This window comes from Cottoperca gobio, chromosome 4, assembly GCF_900634415.1.
Source record: "Cottoperca gobio chromosome 4, fCotGob3.1, whole genome shotgun sequence".
In the NCBI taxonomy this organism is placed as follows: Eukaryota; Metazoa; Chordata; class Actinopteri; order Perciformes; family Bovichtidae; genus Cottoperca; species Cottoperca gobio.
This window is the reverse complement of record NC_041358.1, coordinates 14,540,339-14,555,382: the sequence shown is the minus strand read 5'-3', so window position 1 is coordinate 14,555,382 and position 15,044 is coordinate 14,540,339. Positions and strand designations below refer to the sequence as shown.

At 41.4% G+C, this 15,044-nt stretch overlaps 1 protein-coding gene across 2 annotated transcripts in view; it reads left to right on the top strand.

Annotated features, from left to right (window-relative positions):
- The window catches only part of adamts10 (ADAM metallopeptidase with thrombospondin type 1 motif, 10), a 45,566-nt gene extending 31,237 nt beyond the window's left edge, over positions 1-14,329 (top strand). The window contains exons 17-27 of one of the 2 annotated variants that reach the window (XM_029430192.1): positions 558-691; positions 2,830-2,953; positions 5,795-5,875; positions 6,964-7,127; positions 7,217-7,343; positions 8,154-8,283; positions 8,452-8,656; positions 9,992-10,168; positions 10,277-10,442; positions 11,008-11,067; positions 11,171-14,329. In XM_029430192.1, the coding sequence (XP_029286052.1) occupies positions 558-691; positions 2,830-2,953; positions 5,795-5,875; positions 6,964-7,127; positions 7,217-7,343; positions 8,154-8,283; positions 8,452-8,656; positions 9,992-10,168; positions 10,277-10,442; positions 11,008-11,067; positions 11,171-11,280 (1,478 nt within the window). In that variant the 3' untranslated portion in view covers positions 11,281-14,329. The remainder of the gene's footprint in view (positions 1-557; positions 692-2,829; positions 2,954-5,794; positions 5,876-6,963; positions 7,128-7,216; positions 7,344-8,153; positions 8,284-8,451; positions 8,657-9,991; positions 10,169-10,276; positions 10,443-11,007; positions 11,068-11,170) is intronic. The other variant, XM_029430193.1, reaches the window with a different exon arrangement.
- Positions 14,330-15,044: the final 715 nt, after the last annotated feature.

Below are 15,044 nucleotides of genomic sequence, written 5' to 3'. Positions count from 1 at the left end.
GCTGCTAGTGAACCTGTGGCTTGGTGCGGGAAATTAGTTTTTGGAAAGTTGCCCTAGAGGAGGTTTGACTGCTGCTGTAGTAACTATTTCATTAACCACATTCAAATTCTGCACAGTTTGGGATATATATATATATAATTCTTGGAGAGATTTTTCAAAGTATCTTGAGCCTTTTAACATGATTTTCAGTGGGCAGATATGTTATTTGAGTGGCATTGGGGAAATAAAGCCCATATACTAATGTTTTATACTTGACAAAACACCAACTTCAAGCTCAATTTAGTAGCTGTGCTGGATTTGAGAATGTGGACATTTCAACAGCTACATTTAAATGATAACTTGCAACTTTAATCTGCAGATGAAGATGTTTTCTATTCACATATACGTATCATAGACGTATCTTCTACTATATATTGACCCTAAAAGTTGAATTTCAATCTTGTCTGACATTAAGGTCCATTTAGTAGCTGTTATGAATCTTTATATTATATATACTGTTTATATATATCATTTATATGTGTGTGTTTGTGTGTGTGTGTGTGTGTGTGTGTGTGTAGGTGGGGTGAAGCCCTGTTCTCTCAACTGCCTGGCAGAAGGATACAACTTCTACACTGAGCGTGCTCCAGCTGTGGTGGACGGCACGGCTTGCCGAGATGACTCTCTTGATGTGTGTGTAAACGGAGAGTGTAAGGTGAGATAAGACCTTTTCGTGTGTGTTTCTAAGCATCAATACAAGCGTTTAATTGAAATAAATTAGAGCTATTAGACGTCTGCATGTGAGCCGACAGTTTAAGCTGAAGCAGCAGAATAGAGCATTAACACAAGACTGAGATAATATTGTTTATACTCGCTCTCTAGACTCTGGACAGTCGCCACTGTGTAGTTTACACACTGACTGCTGACGATCATCACAATCAGCTGCTTAACTGTTTTAACATTGGCAGCGATCTTCCATTCCCATTAACGATGGTCTCTCTTAATCTCGACTGTTAATGAAAACAAAACATCTAACTGCTGCTCGTTTTGTGGAGACCGCCTGGAGCTCCACAAGGTTCCTGGAACCCGTTTTGACACCCACATGGCTCATTTGTTGAAGGACTCAGACCAACAAAAAAAATGAATAGCGTGCTTACGTGGATCCACTTGTTGTTTATTTTGGATGTAGCACTTCTTCAAAAAGTAAGTGGAATCTTTGGACGGGGAGAAAAAGATGTGAGGACATAAGAAAAAAACTCCAGCTTGTTGTTTTGTGGTTGCCTGCTGAGTGCCAAAAGATTTTATTTTTCATCTCCCCCTGTCCTGCCTCTTACCTCCCATGATCTCGCTTTATTTTAAGTGTCTCAAAGGTTATGTGAGGGAGACTGAACTCATCTAGAAAGAGGATTGTGTTTATCAACAACTCCTCTCTGTTCTCTCCTCATGCACCTCTCCACTGTTTGCCTCCATACTCTGCTCTGTTCTGCTCTGAAAGAACTCAGTGACCCTCCTGCTCAGCACTTCAGGCAGGCTTTTATTCACTGCAGTCTTAATGTCTCTTGATTTTTCTCCCTTTTTGTCCCTTTCTGACTCTCTACATCCATTCCTCTCATTTTCCCTCTATGTCCCTCTTTTATTTCAGTTCACTTCCTTTTTCTTGCGACTTTTCCTGTTGGCAATCCCGTCAGAGCTTCTTCCTCCCTTTCCTTCTGCTCTATCATCTCACCTCTTATATGTTTTATGTAGCTATAAAACTTCAAACACACTGTGGAGAAATCTTTTTCTCTTGGTTGCAGCCTCATGCTGGTTTCAGTTTTAAGATTGGGGTCTGACAATGAGGAGATGTGAGAAACAGAAGGAGAGAAGTAAGTGTTTGAGATAGAAAAAGGACCTGGGAACAGATGGTCCAGTTGAACACAACATGCCGCTGCAGACGAAAGGCACATCTGTCAGAACCCCTTTTTCCCGGATCTCTTGGACAAAATACAGAGGGCCATATTTAATATGAAAAAAGGGTGTAAACATGTGCTTCAGCTTTCAGGTGCAGTTGGACTGCACCTGTTATTAAACCTCCAGACATATATATATATATATTTTGTCAAATGTTGTATTTGTACTATGTTTATCCTGTACATACGACATCTATTGCACGTCTATCCGTCCTGGGAGAGGGATCCCTCCTCTCCCTGAGGTTTCTTCCATTTTCCCCCCTTTAATTTTGGGGTTTCTTTTTAGGAGGTTTTTCCTTGTGCAATGCGAGGGTCTAAGGACAGAGGGTGTCGTAACCTGTACAGTCTGTAAAGCCCACTGAGACAAATGTATAATTTGTGATATTGGGCTATACAAATAAATTTGATTTGATTTGTAGGCACGAGAGGCCTCCTGATGGTATGGATCTATATCATTAAAAACTCTAACCACAAATATTAAGCCGCCACCAGATGACCATCTAATCGGTGTAAAAGTAATAATAAACTTAAGCCTCATTATCCCTCGCTACAATAATCACCTGTCATATGAATATATGAGTGTGAGAGCCGTTGCCATTCATTCTCTACACTTTTGTTTAGGTTTGGTTCACTGTTAAAGAGTTTGAGTGAAACCACCTGCTTCGCTCATCATGAAACTTATTTACGTCGACAGCTATGAGTTTAGCAACCTAAGAGCATTAAGTCTGCACAGGATCAGAAAACACATCTGGACTCAACATCTGATAATTCTGTGTTTTGGAAAAGTGGTCTGGAAGACATTAGAGGTAATCCCTCAGCCCGGCCTCCAACACCTCTCAACTTACTGACTGTGCCCCTTGACCCTAAGTGACCCTGCAGCTCACTCGTTTCTCCCTTCTTTCAGCACGTAGGCTGTGATCGAGTCCTCGGCTCGGACGTTCGTGAGGACCGCTGCCGGATCTGCGGGGGTGACGGGAGCAGCTGTGTGTCTGTGGAGGGACTCTTCAACGACTCGCTGCCCGAAGGAGGTACAGAACTAAAACACTCAAGCACTAGTCATCTCATCCATTTTCTTGATGCAGAGCTGCTACCAGAGAGGTTTCTGCACATATAGATGATGGCGGGGGAGGGGAGGGGGGGGTTGGTTTAAATGGATTTGGAACTATTTCTGCTCTCCTGAGAATCAGATTAGATTAATGTGAGGCATTTACCATGAGTAGTTATGCAACATAATTGTTCTGTGCACAAGCAACATTTGGATTCTGATACTCTGCACTGTGAATGCATCTTGGAAAGCAATATGAGTTAGGATACCCCAGACATTCAAAATGTATTGCATAATTGTCTGTTCACATGCAAACTCTGTCCACAGCAGCATACTGTTACAGTTGTTTATCTGATAAAGTCAACAAAACTTCACAACGCTGCAGGAGAATCATTTATTCTATCTATAAACTGTGCTTAGAGATAAATGATGTGTATATTCAACAGTTGTCTTATCCACATCGTCTACATTAAGCAGTTTCTTTATAACCACAGAGGACACATTTTTTATTATTATGTTACATTACAACCAACGTCAATGAACTCCTCTATAGTCTTATTGGAAGGCCTTGTAAGTTCATCTGTCTGTCAATATAGGCTTTGCATAGGGTTGACAGGAAGACACAATTGTGTATCATCTGCATACAAAAAATATCATATGTCTCCTAATTACGTGACTAAGGTGAAGCATATACATAGAGAAAAGTATATTGCCCAGAATCAGTCCTTGATGTACATGTGCATATCTCTAAAGAGAATAAAGACTCCATGAAAAACTCTTAGCCCATAAGGAGGCACAAATAAATATATACATACCATATGCTGTATATGCATACATATATTTATCCACCAGCCACCCAGGGACACATGGCAGACAGATTTAGGTGAGGTCCGACCAGTGTGGCTTGAGGTCCAGCTGCTTTTGGATTTATTCTGGGTAACATTTCTCCCCGCAACACCAACTTCAGAGTTTCTCACCCAACTGTCAACACCACTCACCCCCTTCCAGGATTCCTCAGAGGGGACGCACCCTTAGCAGGCAGCCGTGCTCTTCACCACAGTGACCAGGCCAGCCTGTCAACCCCAGTTGAGGTCTCAACTACCCTCAAAATATCTGACATTACCGTTGGCCTAAAAAGATCCATTAGTAAAGCTGAAGTCGAAGTGTAGGTTTTTGAGTCTGGGGATGGTATCTATGGTCAGTGCTAATATTAAAGGGTGCTACAGTGATTTAGTATTGCACTCCCCTTAAAGTTGTGGGAATTGCAAGAGACCAATTAAAATAATTGTCAAAAGTGATGTAGCAGAGGTTCAGACTTCCTTGACTTTATTTCCTAGTATGGGTCAAACTCCCAAAATGCTGGTACCTACCATTTCACTCATACAACTAGAGTGTGAGTTTGTAATGCAGGAGTTTAAAATGTGTCTCCAAGCCGAAGCAGAGACACCAGCATCAGTCTGTGAGTTGTCGTATACATCATTTCAAAACAATGGTTATGAATGTGCTGCTATAACAGTTTCTGGGAAGGTTTTCCTCAAGATGTTGGAACCTGGCTGCAATGGATTTGCTCCCCTTCAGCTGCAAGAGCATTAGTGAGGTTGGCACTGATGTTGGACGATGAGGCCTGGCTCTCATTTATCCCAAAGGTGTTAGATTATGGTGAAGTCAGGGTTCAAGGTACAAGGACGGTTGTGTCTTTACTTTTGGCCATTTAACATTTTTGCCAATACAAACTTAAGTAAACTGAGTTCACTTGAGTTTACATTTTACTAACCTGTCAAAAGTTGTTCCGTACAGCCTGTTCTCATCTCTAACCAAACTCAAACTCAAACTCCAGAGCCACTCAAACTTCTCTGGAGGCTTATTCTGGACACAGAAAGATGTATGACTGGTAGAATCACTTAGTCATGTCTATAACAATTTTTTGATTTCTCTGAACTCCTAAACCCTTTAGCCAGCACTTCTCCTGTCTCACTCTCCTCAAGGGACTTAAATATCATCTGGGATTAAACCAAACCATTGAACCTACACTATAAATGGGGGTAAGTCATGAATGACTAATGAAGTTCCTGACATCCCAGAAAAGTGAAAGTTGACAGAGTTTTTTCAAAGATGATGCGTTATTTAATTCTTGCTCTGTGCTCTCATCTTCAATGTCTCTTAAAGTCTATTTCCATCTGTCCAGCCTGTGGCTCTGGTAGGCGGTGAGGGGTTACTGAAGGTTTACAGCTCCTTTGCTCTCTGTTTACCACACAGGTTCCTGATTGTTAACAGATCACACTTTTCCCGCACTTTTGCTTTCCCAGTCTCTGAGGCCAAAAACCTAAAATTCTGTCCCTCTAATCTTCGCCGCTTCCATCTCAAAACCCAGCGCAGGGTCAGTCCGACTTTGCAGAGCTCCAAAGAGAGGTCATGAGCCAAACCTCTCTTTTCCTCTTGTGGTCAAAGCTTTGGAAGGAATTATTTAATTCCTTCATACATTTTTATTTCTTTAGTGTGGCTGAAGTTATTTACAGGGCTGCACTGGCTGGACAGCAGAGGAAAGCAGAGTGGAGGTGATATGAGCGTAAAAAGAAAGAGGACAAGAGACCAAAACAGATGACAGGACTGGAGAGAAGAAGAATAAGAGAGGAGACGCCGGCTCTTGGCTCAGTTCTCGTTCTCTCTAGCAGCTGAGGCCGGCTGCCCAGGAATGCAGCTGGAATCTGAAGCTTTTGCTTAGTCCATTGGCGTCCCACAGAGCTAAAAACTACTTATGCCCCGACCCCCCAGTGAATAAACCTTCTTCACCTTGCTTTAATTTTTTTGTCTATGTGTGTCTCAGGTTATGAAGAAGTGGTCAGAATTCCTAAAGGCTCAGTGTTCATCCACATACAAGAGCTCAACATCTCCCTCAACTACCTTGGTAAGACTATATTCAAACTAATGTTTAGTGTAGCTGCCTGTCAAAGTAATGAGTTAAAGATGTATACATAATATCTAGGACACCTCAAAGCTGCTAATATACTATACACACTCATAGAGTTGTGTTTTGTTTTTACAAGTTAAGATACAACTTTCTTTATTGCATTCAACAGGCCTTTGACATAGTAGGAAAAGCACAGGTGTTACTAATAACAAGATGATAGCAGAATGACATTTAGGTGCTTCAGTTTCAGGTTCCTAGTATTGTTCATATTGGCTCACTGTTAAGCTATCACGGCTGACTGACCAGCGTTTCCATAATGTACGATACTTTTGCCATTTTATGACGCTTACAATAAGTAGTCTGGGCTGTCTCAATTTAAATAAATTCGTATAGCATCTCTTCTCACATGACCTCCTTCCAGTCATTCAATTTCTTACAGCGACAACATCTCCGACTTAATGAAAAAAACACAGAGTTAACACTAGGGCTGCAACTAAAGGTTATTTTAAGCTTCAATTTATCGATTAATTGTTTGATTAATAAAATGTCATATAATAGTGGAAAATGTCCATCCCAGTCAGTCGAAAACTGAAAGATATTCAGTTTAATATGATATAAAACAGAGCTAAGCAGGAAATATCCATATTTAAAAGGCTGAAAACAGCATTTTCTGCCATTTTTGCATGAAAAATTAATTTAAAGATTAATCGATTATCAAAATAGTTGGCGGATCGACTAATCTCTGCAGCTCCAGTTGACACACTGCTCGCTAAGAAGATGCAACATGTACCTAAGACCGTTTAGGAGCTGTTGGCCAGTGTATTTTTTCTGACTTTAAATGAAGGATAATTGTTTCCCCTGCTTCCAGTGTCTGTGCAAGCTACGGTAGCCTTAATACTTCACATAACTATCTCCGACACATAGCTAATATTGATCTAACTCTCAGGAATACAACAAATAAGAACATCTGCTCCCAGTATTCTTCTTATGGTAATGCTTTAGATGCACTAAAATACATCAGTGCATTTATTTCTTCCTTCTACTGTCCTCCTTCAACGTCCTGTCCCTCTCCTCTGTGCCGACAGTGCTGAAGAATAAAGGGGACCAGTACTTTATCAATGGGAAGCTGACCATTGACACGCCGCGCAGGTTTGACGTTGCCGGTACCATCTTCCACTACAGGCGGCCCACTGATGGACCAGAAACTCTTGAAGCTCTGGGCCCAACAAACATAACCCTGATTGTCATGGTAAGAATGGAAAGAAACCCCAAAACAGGTCTTCAACAAAATGTCCAAAACGTTTCAGCATCATGTCTATTAAATGATTGTACGTTTAGGTGCTGGTGCGGGAGGAGAACCCAGGGATCCACTATCGCTTCAACCCCCCAATTAACAGGGAACCTCTGACGGGCTTTGCCTGGCACTACACCTCCTGGTCACGCTGCTCCGCCCTCTGCGCTGGAGGTAGATCCACACACACACAAACAAACTGCCACTTACAGCAGGACCAACCCCTAACCTTAATATTAAGGTATTAAAAGCCTAAAAAGTAATGCGCAGGACAAGCTTTTGTTTCCATGATCTTCATGATGCGATTGTGTGAACAGATGTTTGTCCCTGCAACGTGACTGAACCCACTAACATGGGGCAGATGTCACATAAAGGTTAAGAATTAAATGGCTAAAACATCTGTTTGGTAAACTTTTGTCCTTGGACAGGAGTGTTGTGGAGTCCATGTTGAGGCGTTGAAGGCTCTGAGACTTTGGAGATATCAGACGTAGCCAATCTCCCTTTTCCTCTATGAGTTAATGATCCATGCTACTTTTCCTGATAACAGCTCATTTTGTCCTCTGAGAAATAAATGGAGGAAATGAACATTGGGGGTAAATATTTAGAGATGTAGTAACATGGAGTCAGTAAGTGGGATCTATAAATTATGTTTTTGTATGTGTAAGATGGTACACTAAGATGAGTCTCTCTGCAGCTCTAGAAGGACCTTAAGTCAGAACGTAAAATGTTGTTACCTTGTTATGAATGACAGTTTTACATCATCACCAAGGCAACCCTGTCTCTGGCACTACACTGAAGTGCTGACGTCACCTGCCATACTGAAGCTAGGATAGCATTACTGTAGATATGAGATTATTTGACCTTTACCCACATAAATAATCTCAACAATGTGGCAGTTCCCATGTGTGGACAAGGAGAAGAGATGCTGATGTTTCCCTGCCCTCTTATAATGCCCCTTTGTACATTTGTCTCCTGTCGTCTCAGGTGTGCAGACGCAGCAGGTGGTGTGTAGGAAGCAAGCAGATCATTCAGTTGTCTACAATCACTTCTGTGACAAGAAGAACAAACCCAAAGAGAAGAAAAGATCCTGCAACACTGAGCCGTGCTCCCCATCGTGAGTAGCCTCTTTTTGTTTTCTTGATGATTTTGTACCTTTTGCTTTTAACTTTTGCCGGGCTTTTCCTATTCCTGTGATTTTGTACAGTTTGTACAGTACAATGTCCTCACTGTATTATGTAATGCAAATGAGGAAATTAAAAACAAAAAGGCCCCTCTCTGCTAGCTGGTGGACAGGAGATTGGTCGGACTGCAGTCGCAGCTGTAACGGCGGCCTGCGGACACGGGAGGTGCTATGTAAAAGGAGGATCTCTGTGACGGAGGACAAGGTCCTGGACGACTCAGCCTGTACAACCACACGCCCATCTCTCACTGAGCCATGTGGCAACCACAGCTGCCCCCCTGAGTGGCTGGCCCTAGACTGGTCAGAGGTAAGCAGACATCACAGGGCTCTCATCTTGCATGTTAAGTAGACTCGTGGCTGAATTTCAACCAATACTTGAGTTATCTGCAGAATTCCTCTCAGATGTAGTGATAGTTTGTTTTCCAATTGAATCCCAAACATCTGCCAGGGTTCAAAATAAGAGAAACCTTAACCATGAAATATACAACCGAAGCCGACAAATACAACACAATGAACATAGTGTTACACTTGGGAATTCCCTGACATGTTTTAATCCCTTAGTTTGAGAAGTCTGTTGTAGTTAAAGGTGTCTTTTATGTCCTCGCAGACATGTAAACTATACTTTTAAGACTTATTCTTGTGTCCCTTTAAAGTTTCAATAAACAAATCTTCTGCTTTAACGTATCATTATGAAGTAAATGTTGATAGGATGATGACATCATCTGTGTTTTGATTTGTTTCCCTATAAGCCTCTCTTCCACTATGCAATCCTTCCTGCCTGCAGGTTACGATCTTCAGGGAAAACAAAATGCAGTATGTCCTGTGTGGTGTTGCCAAGTCTTTTCCATTGAAAGAAGCTAGCACTTGCACCAAAAGTCGCTAAAAGCCGTCAGACGACGTGATGCGCTCCTTCGCATATTGGTGACGTCATCACAACTCATTTACCTAAAGCTCAGTGGTTGTGCTGGTGCAGTGAGGGATAGACTGCCAAGAGGAGAGAGAGAGTGACCCCAGGCTGTTGGAAGAAGTGCTGTGGACTGCAATTACTATGAGCAGCTTTGGAGTAATTTACAATATTATATTTCTGAGTATATTTCTTGATTTTTCCCTGATGCTCTGAATAAGTTGCCAATTTTGTCACTATTCAGTAGGTTCCGACGAAAACAGAAAGCGATCCGGTTGTCTTTGCGACCACGGCGCCAACAATAATACCACTTGGAAACACTAGGGGGAGAAGTTTAAAAGTTATCTGTTGCCACTTCAACTACAACAGGCCTGACATTTCCATCTTCTTATACTCCACTTTGTTCCTGGAGCTAAACTTTCTTCTCACAGTTCAGGATGAATTGAAACCAAATAAAAAAGTCTGCAGTGTTCAGCTTTTCTCTGACGTCTTGTGTAATATAGCGATGGCACACACAGAAGAGGAATGATGTCTAGCTAACTTCCAGGAACTCGGCAGGCTCTTGACTTTGTTTCTTATACAGCTGCTGCCCTCTGCTGAGTGGATCTAGAAGTTTTCTTTTTGCATGCTTACAACCGCAGTGAGACCCTGCTGCACCCTCCCATCGCCTCCATCTCCCTGTCCTCCCGCCTGATTTTTATTTTCTCCCTCTTTCTTCATCTCCCTCTCTGTCCGCAGTGCACGCCCAGCTGTGGTCCTGGCTACAGGCACCGTGTGGTCTTGTGTAAGAACGGGGAGAGCGGTGACAACCTGCCAGAGTCCAAGTGCCCCAAACATGGCCGGCCGACCTCCAGGGTGCGCTGTAACCTGCAGCGCTGCCCTCCCCCTCAGTGGGTGACGGGTCCCTGGGGAGAGGTAAGACAGGCTTTTGGTTTATTCTTGGTCCTATTCATGGTTGTAGTGCAACATTTTCTACAACACAAGTGGCCGTTTTATACTTAAAAACAATCCCCAATGTGTTAGTGTTCTGCCAGGTGTGGTCTGGGTCAGGAGATGCGTTCGGTGCAGTGTCTGACCCCCACCGGCCTGCCGTCCAATGAGTGTCTGGAACATCAGCGGCCAGCAGCCATGCAGCAGTGCAAGAGCAAATGTGACCTCAGTCTGCCCATCAGTACAGACAACCCTGAAGGTCAGAGGTCAAATCGTCGTTTCTCCTCATGTGTCAAAGAAAGAACATATTAGAAAGATTTCCCACTAAGAGTTTGCATTTGAATAAGATATTATGCTAATTAAGTAAAAAATCCCCAGAATTGTTGAATGTGTTAAACATTTTAAAATGTTGTTTTTTGTCGCACTCAGTGAAATTATTATTACTTGGATGTCATCAAATAAAATTGAATTTATAAATGTCTAACCCATCACCTAAAACGTAAATGAAAAATGTCTGCGCTGCCAATATAGCCCATGAATGTTATCTGTGTTTCATTGGTTTACAAATCTGTTTTTTAAAATGTTTAGCTCCAGTGGAGTCATAACCCAGTTGCACAGCATCTTCTTGTCAGTAAAATAAATATGTATAAAGTATAAACACCTACATACATATCAGTTTATAGTGTTATAGCGTATATAGGCACATGCACATACAGAGTAATACAACTTTTCTTTAATTGCATTGCACATTTTAAATACAAAATGTGGTATTTCTGATTTTCTCAAGCATCCAGGAGTTAATTAATTAATTATTTAATCCACAGGCCAAATGTCGGGAGGATTTAAGTCATTCCATACAAGTCGTATAAGTCTGAACAATAAAGGTGGATAAAAGTGATAATATTCTTGGTATTTTGATTGAAATCCTTCTAAAAAAGTTAATTTTAATGCATTAATTAAACTGTTTCATGTTTGTCTTCTCTGCAGAGTGTAAAGATGTGAACACTGTGGCCTACTGCCCCCTGGTGCTCAGGTTCAAGTTCTGCAGCCGGCCATATTTCAGACAAATGTGCTGCAAAACCTGCCAGGGACACTGACCTGGACACCTCACAGCATCCAATCACTGGGTCCTGTACACACCCACAGTAAGCCTGAAACCCTCCCACTGAGCCTTGTAGCAGCAGCGCTCACTCTACCTCTATCAGAGGAGTGTGAGATCTACCTGGGACGCTGTCGGACTGACACCTTGTCCCGTTACTGTCAAAGAGGGACTGTTTTTTCCAGCACAAACCAGACGCCTCTCTGGGCAGAGCTGGGCCAAAACGGCCTGAGCTGAGTTTTACATTCCACTGGAGGGAGGGCTGCTGAAACCCGCAGAGACAGAGGGAGGGAGCGAGTAACTTCCCTCCATCGCCTGTCTTTCTAATGATCCCTCTGTTGTAATATTTTGGTGCTACTATATTTCTCTTTGGCCGCAGGGCTGGTCGCAGTACTCTTTTAAACCTGTATGTTAACAGGTGATATTTGTTTAGTAACGAGTTTTTGAAAAATCCACTTTGTAAAGAAAATGATTTTCCAGATATCTTCGCTCATGAAAAGGAATACATATGCTATAAAATGAAAGATTTGTTTCTATGTTATCTAATAGTTGTTACTTGACCACGTTGTTTTAATGCCATTGCTTTGTTTCGTATCAACGTATTCATCAAGTCCTCGCTGTTATTCAGCTGAAGTATGAGCAGAGTTTGATTTGCACAAAGTGTCAGCAGTCAGAGGACTTGTGTATATTGTTTGTTTTGATTTGACTTGATGTCTCTGTGGAAGCTATACATGTCTCACTGCCGTGAACCTGCCATAGTCTTGCCATTTTGGTTAGTTTGCTTAAACCTTTTTATCACCTCTAAAGTAAAACAGAGCTTCGTGCTGCACAGGACAAACAGAGACACTGGCTTTAGTGCTTAGTGATGTAAGCAAAGCCAGTGCTGACTCACCAGGACATTTTCAGATTATAGGACGTTATTTTGTGGCTGCAGACTGGCAGCTTGTGCATAGTCTTCAAAAAGAAACTTTTAACAGCTTGGCTCAGTGTCATTATCTGAAAATCCCTTAGCACGGGGCCTTGCTTGTTGTATTTTTTGTTTTGCCATATGTTACCACTCATTCAACAGTGCTAGTAACGTTTACTGCGAGTGGAAATTCAGAGCACAGTGAGCTACAGTTGAGTCTGCTCTGCCAGCAGGAACAGGCCCAGTGAGGGGAGTGAACACCTCTGACCTGCACTGCTTTCAAACAGCATTTTATAGTAGGAGTGCTAATCTGGGGATCGATTTACACACCCATAAAATATCAGATTTCTTTGTGGCACAGATCTGCTGAATTCACGGCTGTCTGAACTCCATCATTCAGGCTGCTGTGAAAACACTGCTGCCCCTTTTTATTCTTCTAAATTGCAGCCAATTCAAAATGATCTTCCAGAGTGATAATAGCTCACTTAGTTTGGCCACATGGGGGCAGCAGAAACAACATTGACATATCCCCTTTTTAAGTTGATATGGTGAATTTGGTTAGAAAACAGTTGCTTATTTAAACTGAGCATTTACTGAGCAACATTATTATTAATTTGGAGTTTGAAAAATATAAGTCCAATATTCCCTCTCTTTTAGCTCTGTTTTAGGCCTGGACCAACTGCTGAGCGATGTGCTGAAGATTTGGCTCTTTAGCTGCCAAATGCTCCACTATGTTCTCGAGCTAGTCACTTACTGCGTTTGTCTGCTGTGCGGTGTTGTGAAGGTAGTGTACAGTGGGGTTTCAGAGCTTTTTCACTGAAAGCAGCTACCTGCAGCAGACAAAAACAACGCTTTAGCCGGATAGCCAACTATGAAACTCACTATAAAGCTTCGTAAAGCCCAGAGGAGCTGCAGATTCAGGTGATGATTACCTGTTAAGTTCATCATCCCTTTTTACATCCTCATTTCATACAATGTTATTATAAACATATGGATTATAGCTGCTTTAATGAATCAACACTCAGTGTGAAGTTAAATGCTGAAAACTCAAAAGATCCATGACAGCTTGTGTCCTTCTAAAGACAGTGATGTGACTCAGTCTCCATAAAAGTTCTAGTTTCCCGTACAGGAAACGTGTCACCTGATCCAATTTTATCATAGTGCTGATTCCATTGAAGTTTTTATTGACACAAACAAAGTTTCAGCTATTTCTCCATCCTGAATAGAAACGCTGCGTCAGAGATCAGTCATCACTGTGACGTCCACTACGCTCCGCTGTGGTCGGACTCTTCACAAACGTTGCCACTGATCTCTGCTGAAAGCAGCTGTAACACTACATGTCACTTCATTTCATTGTAAAAAAGCTACAGTTTGTCTTTATAGGATTAGCTGCAATATTGTTCCTTTTCTTGTTTTTCTTGTGGTGCTTTGGTTTGGATTGGTGCTATTAGTTCACATTTGTTGTCATTGTCATTTTAACAATTGTGCTATTAATTATTTAGAAATCAATTTGAGCCTTTTTTTTTAATAATACCAATCTGCAGAGCTGACAGTGGTGAGGGCCTTCTTTGGGTTCCTTTGTTCATTTCTATCAGATTATAAGCTTTCTTAACAAGTTTGGTTTTGTAAACATATCCTATTTTGGCGGCATTAAACAAACACTTGGGTTTTGGGAACACCTTTACAAATTTTGGGAACCCAGATTTTGCATCTCAAAAGGTCTGCCAATCTATCCATGTGGAGCATAGAAATATTATTTAATTTAAAATATTCGTACAGTTCATTTCTATGCCATCATAGTACAGCTCACTCACCCATGCAGTTTTTCAGGACTGAACATGTTGAAACACCATTTGTATCATTTTCTGTTGCACATAAAGTTTCAGATGATATTTGTTAAAGTGTCTGAAAGGCATTTTTCTCTGTATCTACCTGTACCTATAATACAGGTTCACACTGAGAAGTGAGCCTGGTTTATCTGACTTAATAAGAGGGACAGTACCGGTAATTGTTGTTTTGTTTTGTCACATGCTAATTATAACATGACATGTACTGTATGTTGTTCAATACTATAGAATATGAATCCATTTGTCCTCCATGTACATCTTTTTAAAAGGAAATATTAAATTGATTAAACATGGTGTATTGTTGATTCTATGAAATGTGATTTGGTCATTTAAGCTTTCTGTCCTCGACCTACTTGTACTCGTGCTAAAAAAGCAGACTTCAGCATCCAGACAGCAGTTGAGATCACCAATGATCTATTTCTGGACGTAACAGGCTTAATGGAAAAGATGAAGCAAGTACTTCTTCCTTTCTTCCTTCTGAATGAGCCTCAGGCATCCCTCGTCGATCAGACTTTGACGACAAAAAGGGTCAGTTGGTGTGTGTGTGTGTGTGTATGTACATGTACTGTGTGTGTACATGTTTGTGTCCCTGTAATGCTCTCTTCTACCCTCTTTACATGTAATGTCTTCGTCTTTACTGTTTTTGTCAAAACACAAAGACATTCAACCAAACAACAAAACTTGCAAACGACTTGTTAATGTTAAAATAGTTAAAGTCCTGTTTTGGGGCCCCTGGATCGAACCTCTGTGTGAAGTGCCCGTCAGCATTCCTTGTTGGAATGTCAATAAAACAACCACAAGATACAAAATGACCACAAAGAGACACAAGATGAGAAGCGAGACAAAATGCAAAATGATCACAAAAAGAACGACCACAGATGCAAAACAATAAAATCAACCAAAAAAAGAAACCGGGACATAAAACAGATAAAAAGATATGCAAACAACCTCGAAGAGACACAAAGTTACCACAAGGATACACAAAGAGACACAAACACAGAAATCCAA